The sequence below is a fragment of the Tyto alba genome, unplaced genomic scaffold (genome assembly GCF_018691265.1).
Source record: "Tyto alba isolate M040663 unplaced genomic scaffold, T.alba_DEE_v4.0 Super-Scaffold_42, whole genome shotgun sequence".
NCBI classification, from domain to species: domain Eukaryota; kingdom Metazoa; phylum Chordata; class Aves; order Strigiformes; family Tytonidae; genus Tyto; species Tyto alba.
The window spans coordinates 26,638,992-26,664,438 of NW_024881318.1; the positions used below are offsets into that span (position 1 = coordinate 26,638,992).

Sequence of the window (25,447 nt, forward strand, 5' to 3'; positions counted from 1 at the left end):
AAAATTGTAGATCATGAATTTCTCTTTTTTATTCACTAGAAATACTAATCAGTTTATAAATTCATGAAAATAGCTGTCTAGCTTTTTTTTACAAACTGCATTATTTACTTATTTTTTCTTCTTTGAAAAACACAGAACCTACTAAGGGATAGGTAAACCTGAAAAGGAGCCAGTTTTGTTTTGGTTTTTTTTATGAATTTTGAGTAATATCTGTCTAAAAATCTGTTTGGAAAGTACCTGTGCCTTTTTTGATATCTCTTGGATTCCATTCACTTTAGAAATACAATAGAATTCAGTTTTACCCAGGCACATTCTGTATGGCTTGACTTACCAAAAGTGTTAAGAATTGAAACTATATGGTGCAGCTACAAGATTACCTCGATCATCTGTAATTGACATTTTAATCTAATTTTAAGATAGCAGGCTTTATTTTGTATTTCTGGTTGCCTTAGTGTATATACAGTTATAACTGGTCAGTGGGCAGAAGGTCACTTCTAAAGTTTTGGAATTTACTCATGTCTGAGCGTAAAATAGCATCTTACTTATAGAAGTTTTGAAAGAATAAGAACTGAAAAGATTCAGGATACTGAAAGGAAGGGGGAATCAGAATATTTGAACAGGGTATCAGAAATATTTTCCTAATTATGAAACATTAAAAAATCAGTGTTTCAGATATTTAAAGTACCAAAAAGTGGTATATGTTTTGTAGAAATGAGGAAACAGATAAACTAAGTAACCTAGTCGATCTTTTGCATTTTCTTCCTCCAGTTTTAAAAATTGTTTGCTATAAATTTTGTAGTATCCCTTTTTAGCTGTTCCAAAAATCAGTTTAACATTTGTCATGTCATTCTCCAGAGTGAAATTTCAGCTAGGACTGTTATGACCAGAATATTAATTCCACAAATTTTTTTGAAGGGAATTGTGAATATAGCCACAACACTGGTTTTAATTAGGTTTGTTTACAGTGTCAGTGAATTTCATGTTACTGTTTAGTTCTTGACTATCTGTACTTTAAACTATTTTTCCCAGCTGGTTTTTCTTGTGTTTTTCAAAACAGATTTCATTTCTACCCATATTTTGATTTTTATAAGTAAGTTAATGCATTTCTGTTTTCTTACAGTTATTTAGTGTCCGCAGATTTTATTTATGTGCTGTTTACTATCTGTTTCATAGTTTAGCCAAGTCAGTTCACCCATCTAATAGCTAGTGAAGAAACACAGTGATGAGCGGTACTGACAAATTCAAAACACATATGATCACTGAAAGCTAAGATTTGTGGTACTAAAAGCATGGCAGACTGTGTAAAAACCAGAAGAGCAAAATCAAATATTTCTGAAGTGATGGAACAAGCTTATCTCATGTTTGTTGCATCACTATAACTCCAACTCAGTCATAATGTGAAATGAAACACTTTTTACATGAATAATATTTAGTCTGAGCATAAATGTAATTCACTTAGTGGAAGTGCAGTGCATATGTATTAGTGGACACACAATGATTTTACCAAAAAAAAAAATATCTACTAGCAGATGGTGTCTAACAAAGACCACTATTGTTTCAGTGGGAGATGCTTCAAATGTTCTGGGCATTTAGCCCAGACAGGGCCATTTTTCCTATAGTATGTGACCAGGCAATAACAAAAAGAATGAAAATAAGGTGTCAATCCATATAAAAATATATTTATAACTTAATATATCTAGCAAGTTAGTGGCAATTATTAAACCAAGTTAAATTAACAAGACTGATAAGATCATTCTTTTTACATTTTCACGTCTCTCCAAACAGTTATTTGGCATTCTACGTTCTAGGAAAAATGAGTTTGGAAAGTTAAGCTACCTGCTGGTACTGTTTAAATGCCCACAGATAACATAACTCAAGCTGCCTGGTGCCTGAAAGTGAGTGTTAGGGCAATCAACAGGAACAATAAAAATCTGTTCAAACAGAAAATCCACAAATCACAAGGATTTGGATCCTCCCTATGAATTTTCCACAAATTTTGCTGTTTTCAGCAGAATCGAAGCTTTTATTTTAAAGGTGAACTGCAAAGCTGAAAAGAAAACTGAGTTAATAAAATCTGTGCTGAATCCCCTGCTCTCCTTTTGCAGCCTGCAAACTAGGGCAGCCTGCCACATATGTTTTAAGTTTTTCTTTTTATAAATAAAAAGCAACAACAAACTCCCTCTTTGAATATCATCTAATAGTTACTTGTAAACTTCAAGAATAAACTTCCATTCTTCTCAGTAGCCTATTAAATCTGAAGGATTTCTTAAATCCATGAATTTGTTTTCTTCAAGTCAAAGGACTGCCATCCCTCAGCTTAGTCATACCCACTTTCTTTGTCTGCATTTATCTTTAGAATGTGAACTCTTGAGCATACAGCTGTATCTTTCCATTTATATCTGACATCTTTTTAAAGAAGAATGAGATTAAGTGGTTTTGGGAAAATGTAAGGATATTACAAATAGAAAACATGTTTAGGATAAAATTTTGGTACAGATGGCTTGAATGAGGAGTGATTATTAATTTTAGTTTACAGTCATCAAAGTATTTTTAGTTTTAAAAAGATAAATCAGATGAACTCTCGCAACTATTGTGAGAATTTGATTTGTGGTAACTTAAGAGCCATGAGAGAGTTTTATATAAAACATTTCAACTGGCATTCCTTATTTGAGAATATTTAGTGATAACAAATAGTAGTTCAGTTGAAAACAGGAGTAGGATTTTACTGACTAATCGACAAATGAAAACCAGATCCCAGAATGTTGACAGTGAGTAGCAATGAATTTTTAGGTAAAAAAACCCTAAATTACTGTAAGTGTATTATTTTTTATTTTATTATGCACGCACTTTATGCTAGAAAGGAAATTTTTTTTTTTTTAAATATAAGGGAGAAGTAGGGTTAAAGACTATGGGACCCGTTCTCTGTGTTCTAGTGACCTTTGTTATTTGAGCAGTGAATAAAAGGTGCAATAAAACTAAAATAGAAGATGCACTCTAGTAAAAAAAATATTGGCAAAATTTTTAATTTTATATTGTTCCAGTAAGACTACTTCTTGCTATGATCTCTTTATCTTTATAGTATTCTTTTTCTTCATTGATCTTAACTGACAATAAGTGTTCTTTGCCAGTAATTTTAGTAAGAAAACAAAAACTTTTAGAAAGGAAAGGATTCCTTTCCTTTGGGTTTTAAGTGCAGGTATCATCATCATTTCAACTGTCTGGCTGACTTGATTAAATAAATAAAAATTCAAAGCAGTTTAGAGATAATGTATAGTTTGATGCTGAGAGCTTTTTGGACAGATGGATTTCCTATCAACTCTGAGAATTTTGTGAAAAAAAACGTTCAACCTTAATATTATGTATTTAATTAAAAACACTGTTGAAAGCATTGTTTATGATGCCACATGCCTATTGTGTTCCACAGGCAGGGATGCACTAGTCCAGCTACTAACTTTTTGTTTCTTAACCCAAATCAGCACTGTCTTCTGCAGGTCATAGAAATTTATTACTGTTACAGCTGAACTGGTTTTCTTGTCTGTTCAATGGAAGTCTTCTGTACTAAGAATAATTAGCGTTACTTTATAGAGTATAAAAGGTTAAGATGTTGATTGTGTATGAGGACTATAATATAGGATGTTGATGTCAGATGAAGTGTATTATGTGGTATATTATTTAAGCAACAGTAAAGCAGTGGCATTATTCAGATTTTTTTTAATCAAGTACTATATTTACACATGATAAAAATATTACTTTACTTACATAATAAGATACTTATATTTGACAAATAAGTACCCTTTACAGCCCTGATGAAGTTACTGTCAGCGGTGGCATTGCTACATGAACTGTTCTTGTGATACTAAATGTAGAAATGTTATCTAAGTCAGCTTAAATCTAAAATTTAGGCAACTGCTTTATAATAAATTAGATTAGTAAGGACAAGAATTAAATTGAAACCTAAAAAGATGAAAATTGTAGGATACTTACTGATTGAAGCAGTTATACATGGGATAAAATGCATGTTAACTTTTACCTGCCATACAGATGCTCAAATATGAGCTTAACTTTACTTGCATGTTTACAGATAATTGTTTGGAATTGTTTCAGCCTCAACGTTTTGAGTCTAAGTAATACATGATTAATAGTCCTGCCAAATTTTTTTTAGTGTTATATTACATTTTGAGATACAGGTATAATACACTGTACTTTGAATAATGCAGTAGACTTATTTACATGTAAAGCAAAATACAGAAGTGCAGGATTGGAGATTGTTTATAAAAGAAATAATTAACTTGGTTAATTATGCCAATCTGTTATCTTCATGTTATGGCCACTAGAATAAAAAATAATAATAAGCATCATAAAATAGTTTTGATACAAATAATATTCATCATTAGTCAATTACCCGCTTTGCTTTTTAAATCAGAATAAACGTTTTCAATTACATCTGGGAGTGAGATGATCATCTGAAGTGGACTTTTATTACATCATATGATTCAGGTTCAGTTTGAGATCTACTGCAAAAACAAAACATCTTTGCTGTTTGATTTGAATATTTGAGACTTGTTTTACTTTTTATTGTCTAAAGAGGTCTCAGAATGTTTTTGCTGGCTCACATACAGACCATGTTTAATTGATGTACAGATGTGGGATAGTAATGTGATAGGCATTTTTGAGCCATTTTTTCTTCACATGTGAAGGGAATGGGTAAAGGGAAGAGTTTAGAGACGGAGCTACTTCATAAGAATGTGAAATCCGTCTGGGGTAAGGAGTGGATCAGCTCAAATATTCTGCTGTAAAGTAACCTAGAGCTCAGAGCTTCTATAGCTGAGTTAATGGACCTTACTTTTTGTTCTTCACTGGCTTCGCAGATTTAAATAGTTCCTATAGGAACTATCACTTTAATTTGCTGAATTTTTTTTTAGTAGTCTTACTGTGAGGCTAATGTGGTAATTTTTGTTACTAATTTTATAGTTGAAATTAAAAATCAGATGTACAGATTGTATTAGGCACACTGAAATACATGCTTGACTACCCTGTGGGAAGCTGGGGGAGTTTTTCTGATTGTGCATACATCACTGTAATTAATTCTATAGATTTCAGGCATTTGCTGGATAATTCTATATCAGCTTTGGCATAATGGTCGTGTGTTAACTGTTCAGTATGGAAGAAGTTCACACGGGTCCTAAATACTGAGTCAGGCTTTGATTATATTTCAAAATCCATCTAGTAATTATTAAACTCCTTCCTTATTTAACCATTCATGCATTGCATAATAATTTTTTCTTTTTGTTTTACCTTCACATATCTCACAGTTGTTGCTTTCAAAGTTAGATCAAGCTTTTCCAGTCACACTTAAAAAAGCAGATGACCTTTCTTAGAGCTGTGAAAAGCTTATTTTTCCCTCTATTCAAAAACAGAAAATGAGAGATTGCTTTCTCTGAATAATATTTTTACATAAGAGATATTTCATCCAAAAATCAAACAAAAAAACAAATATATTTGTGCATCTTTAGACATTGACCTCTCTGGTATGGAAAATATCACTCCGCGCTTATGTGCTGCTAAGTCAAAGTAATAAATGTCAGGTTTTTTAGAAGTCACAATTGATTTGGGAATAAACTCTGCTGGATGAGATCAAAGATCCATTTAGTCAAATATTATGTCTCTGACAGTGGCCAGAAGCAGGGTAGTTCTGAGATACTACTGTGAAACTTTTCCTGTTTTCAACAATATCAAGTTTAAGGCTTATTTAGTCAGAAAGTTCATTTGGCCTGTTGTGTTTAATGCTCTTTGGTGTATTTTCCTTCTGTGAATAGATCTAGCTGCTTTGAAGATGTTCGTGTTTTGGTCTGTATGATGTCTTGTGTCAGGACATTCCTCAATTTACTTGTATGCAGTGTGGACAGTATTTCCTTTTGTTTATTTTAAATCTGCTGTCTTGCAGTTTCATTTTATACCCACAAGTCCTTGTCATATGAAAAATAGTGAGCAACACCTGTCGCTTACATTCTGTTGAAGACATTTTGGTCCCATATTTGTTTGAATATAATGTTCAGGCTCATTCAAATCTCTACTGACATTCTATTTGCCTTCCATACAAAATGTCCATATCCAGCATCTCTAACCACATCCTGTCTCTAATGTCTGGATTCTGGATCATGAACAAACTTTGGAAATGATGAGACACAAGGGATCTCTTTCTTTCAGTGGACAGCCAAAGGGACTTGATGGCCCATTCTCACTGAAATCCCAGTTGAAAGTGTTCTGCTCATTCTATCAGCATATTTAGATAGAGAAAATCTTAAAAATAAGGGAAGGGGTTCTGAAAAAGTCCTCCTAACCCCCTTGTGTTCTGATACAGGAGCAGTTGTAGACTGAGCTATGGTGCTTGACTGGTGACTGAGCTACATCGTTTTTCCCGAGTTAGGGAATTCCCAAAATATTATCTGGCTTATTGTGAATGTATTGTACAGTGCACCTCTGAAGATCAATTCTCTGACGTGCTGTATTTACTGTGTATGCTTGTGTTTTCTGCCTTAAATGGGAGAAGGGAAACAAGGAGCAGGATGCTGTTACCAGAGCATGTCATCCAGGCACTACCTAGCACTTTCTGTCTTCAGGAGCCCCTCATACCTGGACAAGTATATGATGTAAGCCAGAGAAATTGTTCTGATGGTGGAAATCATTGCTTTTGACTTTCCCAGAGTCCAGCATCCCTCCCCTGTTGTATCATGTACATGTAGTCCCTTCATGTGACAAAAGAGGTCTTGGGAAAGGAAATGCTCCAGCTAGGTTCTTTTCTTCCTTCCAGAAAAATTCTTTCCGGTCTGCTCTCTTCTGTCTGGATCAGAGGAGCCCACAGAAGAGGGGGCAGCCAGGAGGGATCCTCAGGCTGGATGAATCACCCAGTTGGATCCTTTGAGGCTCAAATTATACTATTCGAAAGAGGAGGTTTTTGTTAGCTTTGAGTGAGGCTTAGTGATTGCTTCTAGACTTGAAACATTCTGCAAATCAGTCTTGAAACTGATATTAAGTTGATGACATTTTTATGTATAGAAAAGCAACTTTATGTAGTGTTGAGGTTTTAGAAGAATTGAGTTATTTTGTTTCACTTCAGAGATCTGCTTGTTTTGAGTCTTAGTAAAAAAAAGAATCTGTATTTACTTGTGGAGGAATACAATAGGTAGATTGAGAATGTTTCTCTGATCTTTCAGGTAATTTGCCATTGATCCTGCAAACACCTTCAGCACATGCTTAACTACAAGCATTTTTTTACATTATTAGGACTACTAGCTACTATGTATTCAGAGTTCTCACTTGTACTTTGCAGTAGCAGAGCATTTGAATATGGTTTGTTTGTTTAAAATATGCATTATATATAGACTGCAGGGTAGACTCACTTGGGAGTAATGTTGCCATTTCGTAATAGGGAAGAATGCTAAAATCTAGAAATGTCTAGGCCAGCTGACTTTATGAAACATTTTTGGCAAGATTGTCTCTTTTGAATCTGGCTTTTCAGTATAATTACAAATCAAGTAAAGTTGACTATGTGTTTTATTTAAGGCTGCTCCTATGACAGAATTTACTATTTTGTATAGACAGGTGATATGGCAGGTCAGAAAAGGATTCCATATGTCTGTGGTGACTATATTTTACAGTGTCTGATAGGTTTTTATGGAAGCCATTTGGTGATCTCATCAACAACAAGTCTATTGTTTCATTACCATCAGATTCAGTGTGTTTGTGATTAAATCAGCAGAATGGAGAACATGAAGGGAGTGCTGTTCAGTTTTCAATCATTTCCATCTGTTATAAATTTTTATCAGATGTTGGGAAACAGCAGGCAAAACTCAGAGCAAGTGTTTTATCCAATTTCCAAGAAACAGTGATATGTAATTGGCATGTATTGTGCTCTTAGTTGAATCTGTCCATTTAGATATTTTAAAAGTCCTATGTTATATGGTATTAATAGAGTATATAAAAAGCTATTTCCATCATTCTTCACATTATTTTGTTTTGAAGGCTCTGATGCTGATATAAATAATTTGGTACTTAGTAATGATGAGCATTGATGATACCTTTCATAAAATGGGGAGTCAGAGTGAGACTTGGAGAGGAAAATCTCCATTAGGCATATGCTGCTGTCCTAAGTGTCTTTGCCTCCATTGATGATGTAGGAATCTGCAAGTGGAATTAGCTGGCCAGTGGCCAGTACCATTTGACTCAGAAAAGTGGGAGAGGAATCCAACAGCAGTACATATAAGCTGATTTATAATTAGATGATCCCAAGGAATGAAGTCTTACATTTCTTTTGAAATTCATTTTTAGCATTAATGGTTCTAAATAGATGTTCCTGATTTTCACGTAAATGTCTGGGGTACTTTTAATAATGTGAAGTTTTTACTCCAGTGGAATTGCCTGTGAAAAAATTATGTGGTCTCATCTGAAGAGTGAAAAATATTTTATCTTTCTTTTCTAAATTATTGAGATTTTACTGAGTGTCTCCTTGACTCACATATTAGAAGTCTGCAGTATGTGTGGTTTTCTTTCCCTTTTTCATGTTTCCTCTGTCTCATACTTCTTCTGAAATGAATAATTCCATTTTTCTCCATCTTTATGTCAGGGGTGATTTCTCATGGTGAGAATAACTTTTATCATCCTTTCTGGCATTTCCTGTATTACTGTGTTGGCCATTTTGTCATAGGATATCCAGTTTAATTTATAGTATCCTAAAGTGAGCAATATTGGCTGTCTTTTGTTGTGCTACTATAATACTTTTGTATTCTCCTTAGTAAGTGTACATTTTATATTATTGTTTTCCACAATTATATATTAATAGAAATCTTCATTGAGTTGTCACTAGTAAAGTTCAGAGTCTTTTCATTTACTCATTCTGTTACTTCAGAGCTGTGTAAAATGTACAAGGATTTCTCTCTGCAGAGTCTTCTTCAATTTTGTAAGAGAATTTAATCAGAATTTCTGAGAACTTGACTGTGGCCATTTGTTCCATTTTCCATTCCTGAGCTAAACCCGTGAGAAATCACCTTATTGCCTCTGGGCTTGACTGAGATCCTGATTTTGGATCTTCCAGAAATATTACAATTGTGTACCACAGGTTTTTTTCAGAGTATTTAATTTAAGTATTAACTTTGCCATATTGAAAGGTAATTCCTTATCCTTGTCTGTCTGGCTATTTTTTTTCACCACGTGCTTTGTTTGCAATCCATTTCTCATCATTTGCTTTCTCTTTTTTAAAAGGCTTATCATAAGGGCTTTTTAAATATCTAAAACTGTTCACCTTGTTATCCATTACTCTCTTCATCAACACTTGCACCAACATATTGGAACTAAACTACCAGATTAGTGAGACAACATAGAGACTCACTGTTCAAGATGGTGTTTATTTTATTAGTTACTTAAAACTACTCACCAGAAGCTGCTGTGGAGTTTACTGGGCTTTCCATGGTCATCCTTTTTATTCTAAAGGTACAATGTTTGTTACTATCTGGTCATCTATTACATTGTTTTAAGGTGAGTTAGTGGAAAGTTAGCTATTCCTGATTTCCTTCCAGAGGATGTACTCTGGAGCTTTGTCACACTTGAATTGGTTCTTCTGACATCTCTGTCTCTGGTCTTGTCTCATCTTTATGTCCAAATCAGATCAGGTTCTTAGAGAGTTATCTCCCTAGCGTCTTCTTTTGAGAAGGCTGACACAAATCAATCATTTTTCTTATCAGCAGTGGTTTTATCATTCCCTTTAATCCCCTGTGACCTTGTGACCTCTTCCGTCTTCTATGCGATCTTGTTTTGGTTAATTCAGTCATTTTAGCATTAATACATTCAGCTGTTTCCTCTTTAAAAATCATAATTGCCTCTTTTATACATCTTCTAATATATGACCTTCTACAACCTATTCTGATAGACCTAGCTTTAGATTTACAGATACGAAATTATTTGGTTTGAATAACTTATTAAACCTTGTTGTCTAGTCACACTGGTTAATTCCTTGCCTTTCTGGTCCCTTTTTTGTGAACTTCGCATTGCATCTAATACTTTTTGTTTGTTTGTTTTAAAGGAAGCATTCATGTTACTTCTAAAGCATTTAATACTTTTGTCTAAGACATTAGAACTCATCTGACTTACCTGGTGAAACCACCCTTCTAAATTTTAAGAATGACACATGGATTTGGTTTGCTTCCTTTAAGATGGTGGAACAATATAATACAATGGTCAAGATTTTAAAGTAAGAACAATTGAAAACTATTAGTGGCTAATAGAAAAATATGTTGAATTGGTTTACTGAAAGAGATTCTGCTAAACTAACCTGTCTTTAAGTATTTCCTGGGCAGAAGTAACCTTTTTTATATGCTCAATGTATATGATAAAGCTTACTCTGGATTAATCCAGAAGAAATGGTTAAAATGAAGGAAATACAGAAAAAGAACTGTAAAATAGGTAAGAACTCGGTTAAAGTAGAACATTAGTTACGTTGAAAGAGCAGCTATTGTTCTGGGTCATATTTATTAGGATAGTTCTTATTTCTGGTTTTCAGTAATACTTTAAATATGAAAATAAAGCAAAGTTTTTTAAAAGAAGATTGCAGATAGTACAGAGTTGGAAAGTAATGTTAATGAGATAGAAATATCCTAATGGAAAATTGGATGATCTCAAAAGCTTGAATGATAGAAATAGGGTGAAACTTAATGATCATAGGATCATACATTAAGGAACTAAAACAAGAATTCATCATGCAAGCCATCATTCGGAAGTTACAGAGGAGGAGGAAAACCTCTTAATTACAACAGCTGTGAATGACCAATGTGGTGTGCTATTACAAAAAAGAAAAAAGGTAGATGCATTTCTATCAAGATTTAAGCTAGGCATTTGCAATCCAGATAGATATACCATTGATCTGGTTGAGAGGTGCTGGCAGTCTCCTCCAGTTTTTCTGTTTATTTGTTTTAGTTTAACAGTGTGGCCTATCTTACATTAGCCAAAGTTAGGTTCTTCTCTTACAATGGGAAAACTTAAGTTCTCCTATATGTTCCAGGATTTGCCATGAACATAGAAGTAGAGATACTGCATAAAACCAGCCTTAATCTAAAACTATGATGTATGCTTCTTACATGCCCTAATGCATACGTCTGCAGTTTCTGGCAGTGTAACTGGTGGCTGAACAATGTGAGTGAAGAAAGTTTGTAGGGAAAGGTAATACGTCTGTGGAAGAAAAATAAACTAGCTGAAGAAGATCTCATGTGCCCCGAAACCTGTAGGGGCTTTTTTCTCTCTCCATCTGTCTTAGTTGCCAAAAGGAAATATATTGCTTCTCTCTTAATATCTTTCTTCTTCTTGTGCAAGTTTATACTTCATGCTTAGTCTGCAGGCACTGCTGTTTTACTAAACTTCTCTCAGCAGAGTAAAATGGTAACATTCTTCATCAGTCTCAGCCTGTGTGAATTCATTGCTCAGTACTGAGACTGCTGACATACAGTGTATAGTAGTCCACTGTGCGTAATTACATTAAAATAAAGTGCCAATCATCTGATACTTTAACTATGTGACCCACTTATTTACACTCAGGTTTATGGAAATGGAAAGACAGTAATGGTTGCCTGTGTAGTCTTTAATAAACATACCAGTCCTACTAGATTTCAGCATTAAAATCTTTCAGTAGCCTTAGATGAAATACATAAATACTGGCAATTCATCCATAAACTCTTTCAGTGCATAAGTTTTTTAAACAAAGAGTTACAGTACTAATTGCAAACTATAATATATCAAGTACTGTTAAAGTCAAAACCAGCATTAACTGTTAGCATTAGCATTAGCACAGGTGTCCATACAGGGCCCAGCAGCTATATTAAAATACTTCATTTACAAGTTTCCAATGTCAAGACCTGCTGAATATGCCTTCCACCATTTTTATATCATTATTTAATTTGAGATACAACTACAGTGTACCATTTGCAGAAGATAAACATGTGTCTGACTCCTGCAGCAAAAACAAGTGACAAAAAGAGTGCATATTCCAAACCCATAATTTTTGTTCTCATCTTTGCAGTTGCAAAATTCTTACAGTGCCAGAGATGAACAGTACTGTAATCCAGACAAAAATGAGATTCTTGAACCCTAGAACAGTCTTAGATCTATGTGTCAAATAGGGGAATTTGCTATCCATTTCAAGAACTATATGTTCTGCAGGTACCACAAGGGACAGAAAGGGGTAATATCAGAAAAGTCTCCAAAACTGATGTTGTAGAGCAGACATTTCACTTGATTCTTCCACACATTCTGCAGATCACATAGTTGTACAAACATGACACTTTACATTGTTTCATTTTATCATTAGAGTTCTCCATTTGGAAATACTATTTATATTTTAACTTAGAATTGGAGTTCTCCAAGAGGATATTACTCATTTTTCAAGAGTATCTAGCAGAAACCAAAAGCTATCATCTGAATAGGGGTTCTTCCTAATTGTCCCTGACAATACTAAGGTGTCAGCTTGTTGGTTCTAGAATGACCCTTCCATATAAATCATGAATGCTAATGATATAATAAACATTAAAAATTATCATTGACAAATTTAAGAAAGAATATGGAATGTGATTTTTACAGAATTAATAAATTTGGGAGAAGAAATGTGATTGCCTGCAATAGGAAGGGATTGAATCCATGACTTCTTTCTAGGCTATTAGCTTACATTATGAAGGAATAATATTGTACAGTGCTTGATTTTTATTTGGTTTATCTAAACTAAATTAGAATCATCTATTCCGCTGTGAAATTAGCGTAAGAAGTGTTAAAGTACTTCATATTTCATTTTATTTTATTGAGAAGTTAAGGGATGCTGCTTGTGTGAAAAGTAAACTTATGTGACAATCTTGACAAGATTTCATAACATTTTAAAATTACTTTGTAAAATCAGTATTTATTTTCTTTTTCTTGTTCTGATGTTTACTTTGAATAACATTTACTAAATAATGTTACCATTTAAGGATAACCAGTTAGTAATTTTCCTCTGATGCTGCTTAATGAGAAGACATCAAAAGCAAATGAAAAGAAATGGCCTTTGAAAAAAAAGCGATGTAATTATAATACCATAAAGAGAGGAAGGGAAATAACTTGCTATGCTATCAAAAATAATAATTTAATCTAATACTCATTATTACAGAAAACAGCACTTCCCTGGATTCATTCTTGTTTCAACTACAACATACCTTTTAGAAAATCACCAGATCCAGTAGTCTTTCAGTTGTTCAGTCACAGAATAGTTCCTCCACTATAAATTCACATTTATCTGAGTGAATCCTCTGACTGCGAGGCTGTGTGGTTTTGGCACCACCTAAATACGTAAGTTTTGAAAGAATGTGGCCTTGTTTAGTATCCTTTGTAACAGTATCGGTGAATGACTGTGTGCTAGGGTAACCTCAAGCAGTTTGGGCCCCTCCAGTGTTTTAGGTGGAGTTTAGAGGGGGAGTGATGAATACTCTGAATTCTAGTGAAGTTTTGACTGGAATTAGGATAAACTTGGAAATGCATAGATGGCAGTTTTCAGGCATTTTGTGATTGAAATACAGGCATCAAATGAATTTTAGCATCTATTGAGTTTTGCTATCAGTGAGTGAAGAATATCTAAATCACAGTTTTGAATATACAGCCACCTTTTCCCTAAATCACAGTTGAATACGATACTGTGCCTCTCTAGGTCTTATTTGTGTTTGTGTATCATGTATATTTTATTAGTTACAGGTTTTATATGCTTTTAAATAAACACGGCTAGTTACAGTTTATATACATGTGTGCATGAGCAAACAAGTACAAGAAGGCATATATATTTGTATGGATGAGAGGTGGTCTTGTGTTTACGTATAGCAAGTGTAATCATATAGTCACACTGAGGTCACAATTAGTGTTTATTTTTGTAATCAGTTCTCTTTTCTTTTCCCAGAGTAAAATCAAATATAGAAATTCTTCTTGAATTAAGAAGTTACTTTGTAATTTCAGAAGACCTCTTAGTGCTTGCAGCAGACACCTTCAGTACATGGCACTTAAAAACGAATTGATTCATTTAACTTAGAATACTTGGCCAAAATTCCTATTGCTTTTATTCCTTATTAACCAAGTATTAATTCCTGAATTAAATATAAAAGAAAAAGAAAATATATTTATTAGAAAGCTGAAGCATGGACTGTATGATGTTATAACTGCAGAAAACCCTACTAAGATAAAAGTGTATTGAAATATAAAGCTTTAATACTGGTACAGATAAAAGCTGAGAGATGTAACATATCCTTCAGTAAACAAGCACTATATGTGGCTTTTGCAGGCACTTTAACCAAGCCAAAAACCAACAGAGCTTGAAATAGTAAAATGGCTAAGGTACTGAAACTCCCTACCATCGGGAATACCATCATGAGGTTTTGGATTTACACTTGCTCGCAGCTCATCAGCTAAGGCCACAGTGTAGCAAGTATGTGATTGCTCACTTGTGAGTTAGATTCTTAGTGACAGAACCAAAGTAAGAGTTATGTTGTTAGCCTTTTGTGTTGCCTTCAAGCAACTGCTTCCCTTTGCATTTCATAGGGATAGAATCTTGATCCAGCAAAATCTGCTATCTTTCAAACTCAGTAGGAGGAGGATTAAGGTCAAACAGTCTCCATCAGATTGTTTGTGGAGTCTATCCAGCCATATGGATGTCTTTAGGCTTCTAGCATATTATATACTACATATGACTTGTGACATTAATCTCTGAAAGTCTCAGATTTGGAGTCAAGAAACTTTTGCAGCTTATATATTGAAACAATCAATTAAAACAGTCTTTTAACCTTGGGATCATAGAAAATAGAGGAAGATTTTTCCAGACCAATAATTTTACCTGTCTGAGGCCTGCTTTGCCATGCAGTACATAAAGCTGCCAAGAAATCATGAAGGTACTTCTGCTGTGCTGAAGTTGAGAAAAGGTACTTCTCAGTCATTATTTGCAAGCTGAATTGTTTGAGATATGCTAACCCGTTTGATTGCTGGCATAGCGATTAGCAAACAAATAGTGTTCATGATTGAATCATAGAATGGTTTGGGTTGCAAGGTACCTGTAAAGTTCATCTAGTCCAACTCACCTGCAGTGAGGAGGGGACATCTTCAACTAGATCTGGTTGCTCAGAGCCCTGCCCAGCCTGACCTTGAATGTTTCCATGGATGGGCCATCTACCACCTTTCTGGGAAACCTGTTCCAGTGTTTCACCACACTCACTGTAAATAATATATTCCTTCTATCTAGTCTGAATCTACCCTCTTTCAGTTTAAAACCATTATCCCTTGTTCTGTCGCAACAGGCCCTGCTAAAAAGTCTGTCCCCATCTTTCTTGTAAGCCCCTTTAAGTATTGAAAGGCTGCAATAAGGTCTCCCCAGAGCCTTCTCTTCTCCAGGCTGAACAACCTCAACTCTCTTAGACTTTCCTCATAGGAGAGGTGTTCCACCCCTCTGATCATTTTTGTCACCTCCTCTGGACCTACTCCAACAGGTCCATGTCCTTCTTGTGCTGAGGACTCCAGAGCTGGACACAGCACTCCAGGAGGGGTCTCACCAGAGCGGAGTAGAGGGGCAGAATCACCTCCCTCAACCTGCTGGCCACGCTTCTTTTGATGTAGCCCAGGATATGGTTGGCTTTCTGGGCTGTGAGCACACATTGGCAGCTCATGTCCAGCTTTTCATCCACCAGTACCCTCAAGTGTTTCTCTGCAGGGCTGTGTCCTGGTTTTGGCTGAAATAGAATTAGTTTTTCTTTTTCGTAGATAGAACAGTGCTGTACTTTGGATTCAGTATGGGATTTGGTATGAGAAGGATGCTGATAATACACTGATGTTTTCAGTTGTCGCTAAGAAATCAAGGAATCCCCAACTCCCCGTGTCCTTGCCAGTGTGCAGGTGCACAAGGAGCTGGGAGGGAGCATGGCCAGAGGACCAGACCCAAGCTGGCTGGTAAAATATTCCATATCATGTAACATCATGTTCAGTATATACAGGAGGGTCAGCCAGGAAATGGAGGGTTCTCTCTCACTTTCAGGACTGAGATTGCGGGATCTTGGTATTTCAGGATCACTAGCCAGAAACAAATTGGGTATCAGTCTGTGAGTGGTGAGCAATTGTGCATTGCCCATTTGTACTTTCTGTTATTGTTTTATTTTATTACAATTATTAAATTGTAGCAGGTTTTTATCTCAACCTATGAGTCTCCCTTTGCCCTTCCAATTCCCTTCCCTATCGCCCGAGCAGCAGGAGGGTGAACAAGCAGCTGCACAGCGCTTGTCTACCATCCGGCTTCAAATGACAACAGGCTGCTTCCCATCCCTTCATCCCCCAGCCTGTATTGATACCAGGGGTTTCCCCAACCCAGGTGCAGGACTTTGCACTTGGTCTTATTGAAGCTCTTGAGGTTCACATGGGCCCACTTCTTGAGCTTGTCCAGATCCCTCTGGATGGCATCCCATCCCTCAGGCGTGTCAGCCGCACCTCTCAGCTTGGTGTCATCCGCAGACTTGCTGAGGGTGCACTCGATCCCACTATGTCATTGATGAAGATATCAAACAGCACTGGTCCCAATGTGGAACCTTGAGGGACACCACTCATCACTGATCTCCATCTGGACATTGAGCTGTTGACCACTACTCTCTGGATGCAACATTTCATCTAATTTGTATAGCTGAATTAATTTTTAACAAAAATTGGAAAACTATGAGAATTCCAAAGAGCAGAACTACTATTTCAGAGTCTAATCATGACCAGAGGTATGATGTAGAGAAATAAAGACAGGTTAGCCTTGTTTCACTCCTAGCCAGGTATAACAGAATACTTCGTTTGGTACAATCTTCAGAAAAACTATTAGACTAAAGTTGTAACTAATGCTGGTTATTGTGATTTTGTAAGTAGTAGATAACTATGTTGCCTTTTGGGGAAACTGGAGAGATGTGATGGTACAAGTTTAAAAACGGTTTACGTTTTTGATTTATAAAAATAAGTGAGTTGGCACAGTGTTTATAGTACTGCTAGATTTGTATCAAGCATTTGTTTAAAATCACTGACATTCTTATTTTTATTTTTTTTTGAGTCTTTATAAGAAAATAACAGGGGACATGAGAACAGACCACGACAAAGAATTTTAGTTTGATAACTAAGCACCACAATGCAACAAAGAAAAATCTGTAATGCAAGTAAATACCAGGTTATATAATTGGAAATCATAAATGCTGGTTGTAGACACACGATAGTACAACTGCTGAATGACATTTTGGAAAGAAGTGACTAAGAGGTGGATGTTTGGTCCAAGTTGTCTATTTTTAGAAGAAATTTCTGCAGCATGGAATCCAATGCTAGCTACTTAAGCAATTTCACTGAAACATTATTCACAAACGGTGGAGATAAAAGATTTGCATTTTAAAGAATGAGCTACTTTTCTGTTTTCAAAGTATGAAATTTAGGAAGGAAATACTTTTTGGTTTTGTATGGAACAATGGCAATGCCAGGAAGAGAAAAAGCAATTGTGTGTTAATTGTTTCTTCTCATTTGTGCATTTTGGCCCTTCAAAATAGTGGTAAGTAGACAGGGGAGGAGAAAGCACCTACTCTTGAAGTACCACTCTGTGATGAGGGAGGGAGGACAGCTTCCAGACTGAAAGAATTGGCAAGAAGAACAAGAATAGGGAGCAAGAGCAAGAGGAGAGCCTGCACCCTAGCAGCAGGACCAAGAGAGCACTGAAACAAGCATGGAGCAGACAGAACTATGCCTCTAGCGGCAAAAACTTTGCAGGGACAGGAGGCAACTGCATAATTGGCTGCAAACCAACAGCTTTGTTATATGAAACCTTAGTGCAAATTTACTGCATGCAAAGACCTGTGCTTCAAATATGTAGGGGACAGGTACAAATTAATTTGTAGTCCCATAATTTGATTCTGCTCTACCTTATGAATTTGACATTTTCGTGTTTACAAAAAGTCAGTTACTTCTAGTTCTGTTCCAGTAAAACTGGCTTGTGAGTGTAGCCTGGCTTTCCTATCAGTCAGTTCTTGTGGCTTTACCTTTAGCATGCAGGCTTTTCTGGATTATCTTTCTCATCAATTTAACCTGGTAAAGTGAGCCTAAGTATAAAAAATGTAGGAAGTGTGGAGTCTATAAGGAGCTGGGTATCAAAGTCCTTTATTGACCAGCACTGATCATAGAGGGAACTTGAAAAAACATTATAATTAGGCTCTCTAGGAGTTAGGATCTTCTGTGTTCTGTACAAAAACCTCTTTGCCATGGGAGGGGAAAAAAAAGGGTGAGCAGGCTGAATAGTTGTCACTAGCTAGTTTATTCTTCATTCCACAGTAGAGTAATGTAACTAAGAGAAAGAGTAGGCCTGTCCCTCCTTCAGGAAAACTTCTGATGTGATAGACTCTGTTACTTGTAAGTGCCATTCGTAACCCCCTCTTGCTGTGTTGCTATCACTATGTTCTGGAACTCTAAATATCTTAAATGTATAACTTTTATTGACATGTATGTTGTTCCTGCTGTATAACTTCTGTAAGAAAACATTGCATTATACTAGATTTGTGGTGTAATGCAACTTGCTTACCATACTATCCCCAATTTATATAGAAGCAATGGAGCTAATTTGCTTAAAAATGTCTCTTTATCCTTCCCCTATGATTTTCTTCTTAGCATAGAAAAGTAGAAATGTAGTCTTATGTAAAAGCTGTTAATCTGGCTTAATGTAGCTTCTGCCATGCTGTTGAAAGTTAAGACCTACTGCTGTAGTTGATTTTTGGAATACCTTTACAAGGGCAGTCTTCTTTTTCTAGTGCTTTTCACAAACTCTGTGTTCATATGTACAAATGGAAATGAAGTTCAAAAGAAGTCATCACCCCACAGTTATAAGTCTTTGTTTAAAAAATTCTTGTTGTGTTGTAAGTACTGGTGTTACAGATGAGACTTGATGTACATAAAACAGCTGCAGGGAGCTTGCATGCCATGTTCCTGTGTTGTAATAATTTTTGCTATTCATTGACTTTTATGAATACTACATCAATCAGAACTTAATTAAAAAAAAAAAAAAAAAGAAGAAAAAAAAAAGAAAAAAAATGGGAAATTCAGATTCTAACACCAGACAAACTTGAAGCAGTTATCAGTTCTTTTCCACTGGTAACCATTAGACCAATATAAATAGGCATGAGCTGAAGTTCAAGAAATTCCATTTAAACATACAAAAGTGCTTTTTTGCATTGAGGGAGGTGAAGCAGTGGTTTCCCAGAGAGATTGTGGAGTCTCCATCTTTGGATATCCAAAATCTGACTGGACGATGTTCTCTGCAACCTGCTCTATTCAGCCCCGCTTTGAGCAGAGAAGCTAGACTGGTTGATCTTCAGAGGTCCCTTCCAACCTGGGATTCTGTGAAGGCAGATATTTCATCTGATATTGGCACAATGACTTGCAAATTTTGGTTTCTTCTTCCTAGCGTTATCACCTGATAATTTTTTTGTAAAATGAAATTAATTTTCGTATGTAATAATTTATGCTTATGTATGTATTATGTCTTTGTCACTCAACAACTACATTGTCTGTCCATCTAAGAAGTACAGGATGCTATGATTTATTACTTCCGTAAACAGAAGTTTGTAACACATGTAATATTTATTTGACAGTGCCTCTGTTTCAAGTTCTCTTTGAGTGGCTCTCATGGTTAAATATTACAATGTTAAATTAAAAATACAGATGGGGTTTCTTTGTTTTCTTATTCACATCCTTAACTTATTTCTAATAGGGTCTTAAAATGAGTCATCTGTTAAGTACTTTTGTCGTCTGTCCTAAGGAAAATCTGAACTTTATTAGGTTCTAATTGATTTTTAAGCCATGTTCCAAGCATCAATGAGTCAATACCTCCTCTTTCTTTATATCGGAGATTTATTGCCCATTAACTTTGATTCTGTTTCTCTTGAGTGGCTTTACATGCTCAGAAGAACAAATCCTTATAAATACTTTTCTCTTTGCAGTGAGGAGCTACGGAAAGAAGCGCGACAGCTGAAACGTGAGTTGCTAGAAGCAAAGCAGAAAAAAGAAGAAAGAGCTTTAAAACCCAAAGAAAAGGAAGGTAAGAGTATATTATAGCAGATGTTCTGTAGATCTCCAGTTAACGTTCCAGTTTTAAAGTTATTTAGTAGTCGTGTGTTTTGTCCATAAATGTGAACAGTATATTGTTGAAATGTAGGTATTTTTTTCCAAGAAAATTAGTTTTCCTTAAGAATGGATGTAAGGATGCCAGTATATAAATAAACTATCCTTCCAAATACTCTTTAGTTACATCTCTATAGTTGTGCAAGTTTCTGGATTTGAAATATCATGTCATATGATTGAGTTCTTTGGTGGGGACATATCTGTTCTGATCTCTGACTTGGAAAGGCTTCTTGATTTTCCAACTTGGAGAGGTACTTAAATGGAGATGGTTAGCTTTGAGCTCAAAGCTACTGACTTCAAACTTTTATGCATCTTATGACACTCATGGACCTCAAATTCAGAAAGTCAGTTCCACGTTTATTTTCCATAAACCTTAGCAAAATGGCTTCTTTAGATGCCCACTTCTTTGTCAGACAAATTTTGTATTCTATTTCTTTCTAAATGTGCATAAATTACTAAATTTATAGTAGTATGTAAGGTGTGTATTTTAGTGCAGGTGGATGTAACACCCTTTATTAGCTGAACTGAAGGAAAAAAAAAAAGGGCTGTTTTTTAAGCACTCTGAAGTTGCTAAACATGATTCTGGAGTGGATTCTTGGTCTAGTTCTCAATATGATGAGAAATCTTGAAGAAAATATAAAATTATTCAGAAAAACTTCCAGATGACGCACAATTTAGAAGTGTGGTAGAAAGTAAAACATACTTTTTAGAAAAGCTCATACACTCTCTTGAATAACAGGTGAGCTTGATCAGCAGCCAGTTTGGCAAAATAAAAAATACAGTATCTTGAACTTGGATATGAAATCTGGCACCAGATTTTGCAAACTGGTGGTTCCGAAAATGTTCTAGGACTCATGATCCATCACTGAATGAATATACAGTCTCATTGGCAAGATAATAAATGCTGTCACTGACCATGTGAAAAAAGAACTGCAAGTAGAAGTGTAGAAAAAGTAAAGAATAGTCCTTTACATATACTAAATTATATTTAATAGTGCTATGTATGGCAATTGTAATACTGTCACTTGAACATTAACCCTGTTCTGGTGCCAGTTAAGTCAGAGGATTTATTGCAAAGTAATTTGCATAAATCCACCTTTACAGTGACAGACTAAAGTAATAGTTGGGCAATACTCATAGTTATTGCTGCGGTACAGTTTTGAAGAATAACTTTTTTTCAAGGAAAGGGATCTTCTATACCAGGGTTGTTGGATTTTTTTACTTTTTTCAAAATGAATAGGAGGTAAGAGATAAACCTGTTGAAAATCTGCCGGTAACAGCTAATGGTGAAAATAATTTTGAATAATCTTGATTTCCCTTTTTGTGATACCAGTCAGAGCATAGAAAGGGGTCTGTTCCAGTACCTGTTGAGAAAGATATATTTCAGGAAAGAACCTATTCAACAAATTCTTGGAGTACTAACTAAAAATTCTGAAAATAACCATGCTCTATAATTTAAGACAAAATTAAAAAGACATTACATTAGATGCATATGGTGAAGGGCAACATGATTAATGAAAATACAGTAACAGGAGACAAATGAGCAAGTGGAGGGTTGTCTTCAGCTAAACAAAGAAAAAATAAGCTTGAATGCTTGTTTTCATTCTGTCTTTAGCATAGCAGTCAACCTTGATCATATGATTACATATGATCCGTGACATATAAGGAAGCTTTCAGTACAGAACAAGCAACTAGATTACTTAGATAAATTAGGTGCATTAAAATAATTTGAACTTGGTGTCTTTCACAGAAGCATAATAGGGAGTTGGCTAAAGCAATCCCAGAGACATTAAGAAAACATTAACAAAATGCTGTAGGAGAATTGTTCGTAATCAAACAGGAAATCAGGATTCCTAGGAACCTGTTTATTAGAGATCTGGAGAAAATAATAGCTTACCTTTGTTAAATTTGCAAACTAGAAGAATATATGGGACAGGAAGGGGAAGATGAAATGAAAAATAAAAATGCAAACTTACATTTTAAGGTTGCATTTTCATATGCAGTTGTTGGAGTGAAGAACCAAGGAGCTCACTCTTTTCCCTTTCACTAATCCATATTGGAGCTTTTACTGATCTGATTCAGTTTAAATTGGAAGAACAGTGTTCCTTTTTCTCTTTGGTAGGATAGTTTTGTGCTGGGTTGCTAAACCGAGTCAGTTAAAAGCTAGGTCAAGGTAAAGAAGGTAAATGTTTACCTTGAGAGATCTGAGGGGGGAAAAAAATATTATTATAGTAAGTGGTTTGTATGTCTCTCACAAATTACGAGTTGTACAAATACAGGATATTAATTAACACTTAGGCAGCTGAAAATCTAGACAACATAATAAGTAGAAAGCTGAGAGCAAGTTAATAGGGCCACGTTATTGAAAAAGACTAAAATGGAAACTCATAAAATGGACAGACTTGTTTTCTTTTCAGCCTGAGCAGGTCTTCAGCCTGAATCCTTTGCCCAGTTTTTGTGATTACACTGGAAAAAATGGTACGAGAAATCTTAAGGGAGCACAGAGGAGAGCAACAAAGGGGACTGATGACCTGGAAAGCATAATATTCGAAGCTTCTAAGAACTGGGGCTGTTTAGTTTAGAGAAAAGATGGCTTTGTGAAAGGAGACATATTAATGATCATCAAGAATGTTAAAGGCTAGCATGGAGAGGAAATTATTCAATGTAATCCCTGTGGAGAGGACTGGAGATAATAGGCTTCAATTGCAGTTAAAGAGCTTTAGGTTAAATGTTAGGGAAAACTTCCTAAAGATAAATATTGGAATAGTTGACCTACAAAGTGGAACTTTTCAATAGCAGGTTAGGCAAATACTTTTTAGGACTGATGTAGAAAAGGTTGATCCTACCTTTTGGGAGCGACGGGCTTAGCTGTTCTGTTTTTCAGGATTCTGTGATGCACAAATTAATCAAAAGAAAGGTAAGATGTGGCCTGGAAGGAGGTTTTGAATGAGAGAAGAAACTAAGAATCTTGTTAATGGTGATAGTAGTTAGGTTGAAGCATTACCAAAAACACTGTATTTACCATCACTGTGAGTCTTTAAATCAAGCAGTTAAAATAAAGGCTTGGTTGTAGGTCTGCCCAATTTAGTAAATAAATTTACTGTCTGAATTTGCTTAGTAAGGAAGTTTTGTGTGTTTACAGAATCAAGAATAGCAATAGCATATTCTGTGCGTTGGTATACTGGGACCACATTTGTGACAGGCAGGAAAAACTAAGATTCTAGAAATACGTTTTTGATTTTTCGGGAAAATAGAAGGTTTTTTTTTTTTTATTTAAAAGCAAATAAAATGTATCAAAGTATCAGCTACACCAGATTCGACCTAACATTCTCAAACATTAACACTTGATGATTATATAACGTGCTTAAATTGTTTGTAATACAAAAATAACTAGGTGATGAAACTATCTAAGTCTTCCTGTTGGTCTCCTTTGTCTCAACTCCAGCTAATGTCAAAAAGTATCAAAATCCTGGCAGCATCAACTGCCACTTGCTAAATATCTCTTCCTATAATGCCAACTTTCTGATTAGTTACTAAGGCTTATAAAAAGTTTGTTAGTATTGTTTAAAGTGGTCAGTTTTCATTTCTGGATTCTACTCATTGCATTTTAGAATTTGTTCTCCAGATGTCCTTCACAAGCATATCAATTTGTGGTCATTTGAATTGCACAAAATTTCTCATCTGTATGGAAAGAACAAGTACAGTTGCATGATAGGTTCATTTCTGGTAGAGATAAAAGAACTTGCAGACTTCAAGAATATCTGGGGAAGGTTGAAATTTTAATAGAAATTTTAAGTAAAAGGTTACATCTACATTATTGTTTTACTGCAGACCAGATGTGCACTTTTAGATGAAGCCATGCTGGAAGAATGCATTCCAGGAGCACACCTGATGAGCTCCAACTGGTAGTCTGAAATAGAAGAGCTCCCAAAATACATAGCGTTTGTTATCAGGGCCTCAGTATAGCAGTTTTACTCCTGTTTCATTATATTGTTGGGTAATGTTGAGATAGCCAAAGTTTTCCTGTTTTCTGTGAATTTCGGCCTTACAGCTAGAGGTGACCCAGAGACATAAAAGCGATCCAGACCTAACTTCCTAATTTTTAAAATGCTTGTCTCTGTTTGTCTGAACTTATGACAAAGCTTTTATTTTTGTCATGGTTAGTATGGAGCTAAAACCAGTTTTCTGAAGTTTCCATTTTCACTCTAGCCAGATACTTGTATTTTTTCTCTACAGTCTGTTGGAACATTTCAGTTCTGAAGCATCAGCTTTGAAGAAGATACAGATTACAATTTAGAATATGTTAGAAGGATTAAGTAACAGCTTGTCACTGCTAACCTATTAATACTTCTGTCTTGTAGCAATGCTGTAGTAGTAGTTCAAGAAGCATAATTTTATTGAGCCTCTAAACTTTCTTAATAATATTATGAAAACACTTAAAGTTGTAAATATTTGTAAGTTTTTTATAAAATGAGCATGGTGGTATATCTTAAACTTCACTTTGGACTGTGTAATGTCACCTTACTGTACGGTACTTTAGTGTTGCTGTGTTACCAAAATTGAAACAGGTTTCAGTGTTTACACTGGATCTTAACACCACTGGAAAAATACTATTAGAAAACTATGAATTTATTAATCATCAGGAAACAAAAGTAAATGTCATTAAATACTAGAGTCTAGTACAGGAAGTACTATGTTGGGGGAGGGAAGAAAAGATGTGGAAAATGTCATTTGAAATAAATTGAGAGTCATGTTGGGATGTTAAAAGGTTATTTCCTTAGTATTAAGGAAAAATAATTTCACATACAAACTCATAAAATAAATAAATTGAGAAAGCTATAATAGTGAAAGATGTATGAGGTTTGTTCTAGAAAACAAACTGAACATGAATTTACATTGTGATGTGGCAGTGATTGTGTGATCATTGCTACAAAGGCATTAACTGTAAAAGCACGCTTTTAGAGTCTTATTGCTCTCATTTCCAAGTATTATACCACAAAAAAAGATTGAATAATTGGATACAAATGCACAAAAACAAAACAAAACAAAAAATCTAGCAGGCCAGGTGAACTGACTTATTAGGAGATAATTGAAGATATTTCTAACTTACTTAGGGACTGGAATGGAAAGGTGGAATCTGAAGTATTTAAAGACAGTGAGTGAAAGGATTGAAGGATACCTTTACTGTGAAACAGCCATGTATAAATCAAGAATAACAGAAGAGACTTTAGAAACACTTTAG

At 35.1% G+C, this 25,447-nt stretch overlaps 1 protein-coding gene across 1 annotated transcript in view; it reads left to right on the forward strand.

Moving 5' to 3' along the window:
* The window catches only part of CWC27 (CWC27 spliceosome associated cyclophilin), a 116,891-nt gene that overhangs the window by 63,153 nt on the left and 28,291 nt on the right, over positions 1–25,447 (forward strand). Inside the window, exon 11 of the mRNA XM_033009153.2 lies at positions 20,025–20,122. Within this exon, the coding sequence (XP_032865044.1) occupies positions 20,025–20,122 (98 nt within the window). The remainder of the gene's footprint in view (positions 1–20,024; positions 20,123–25,447) is intronic.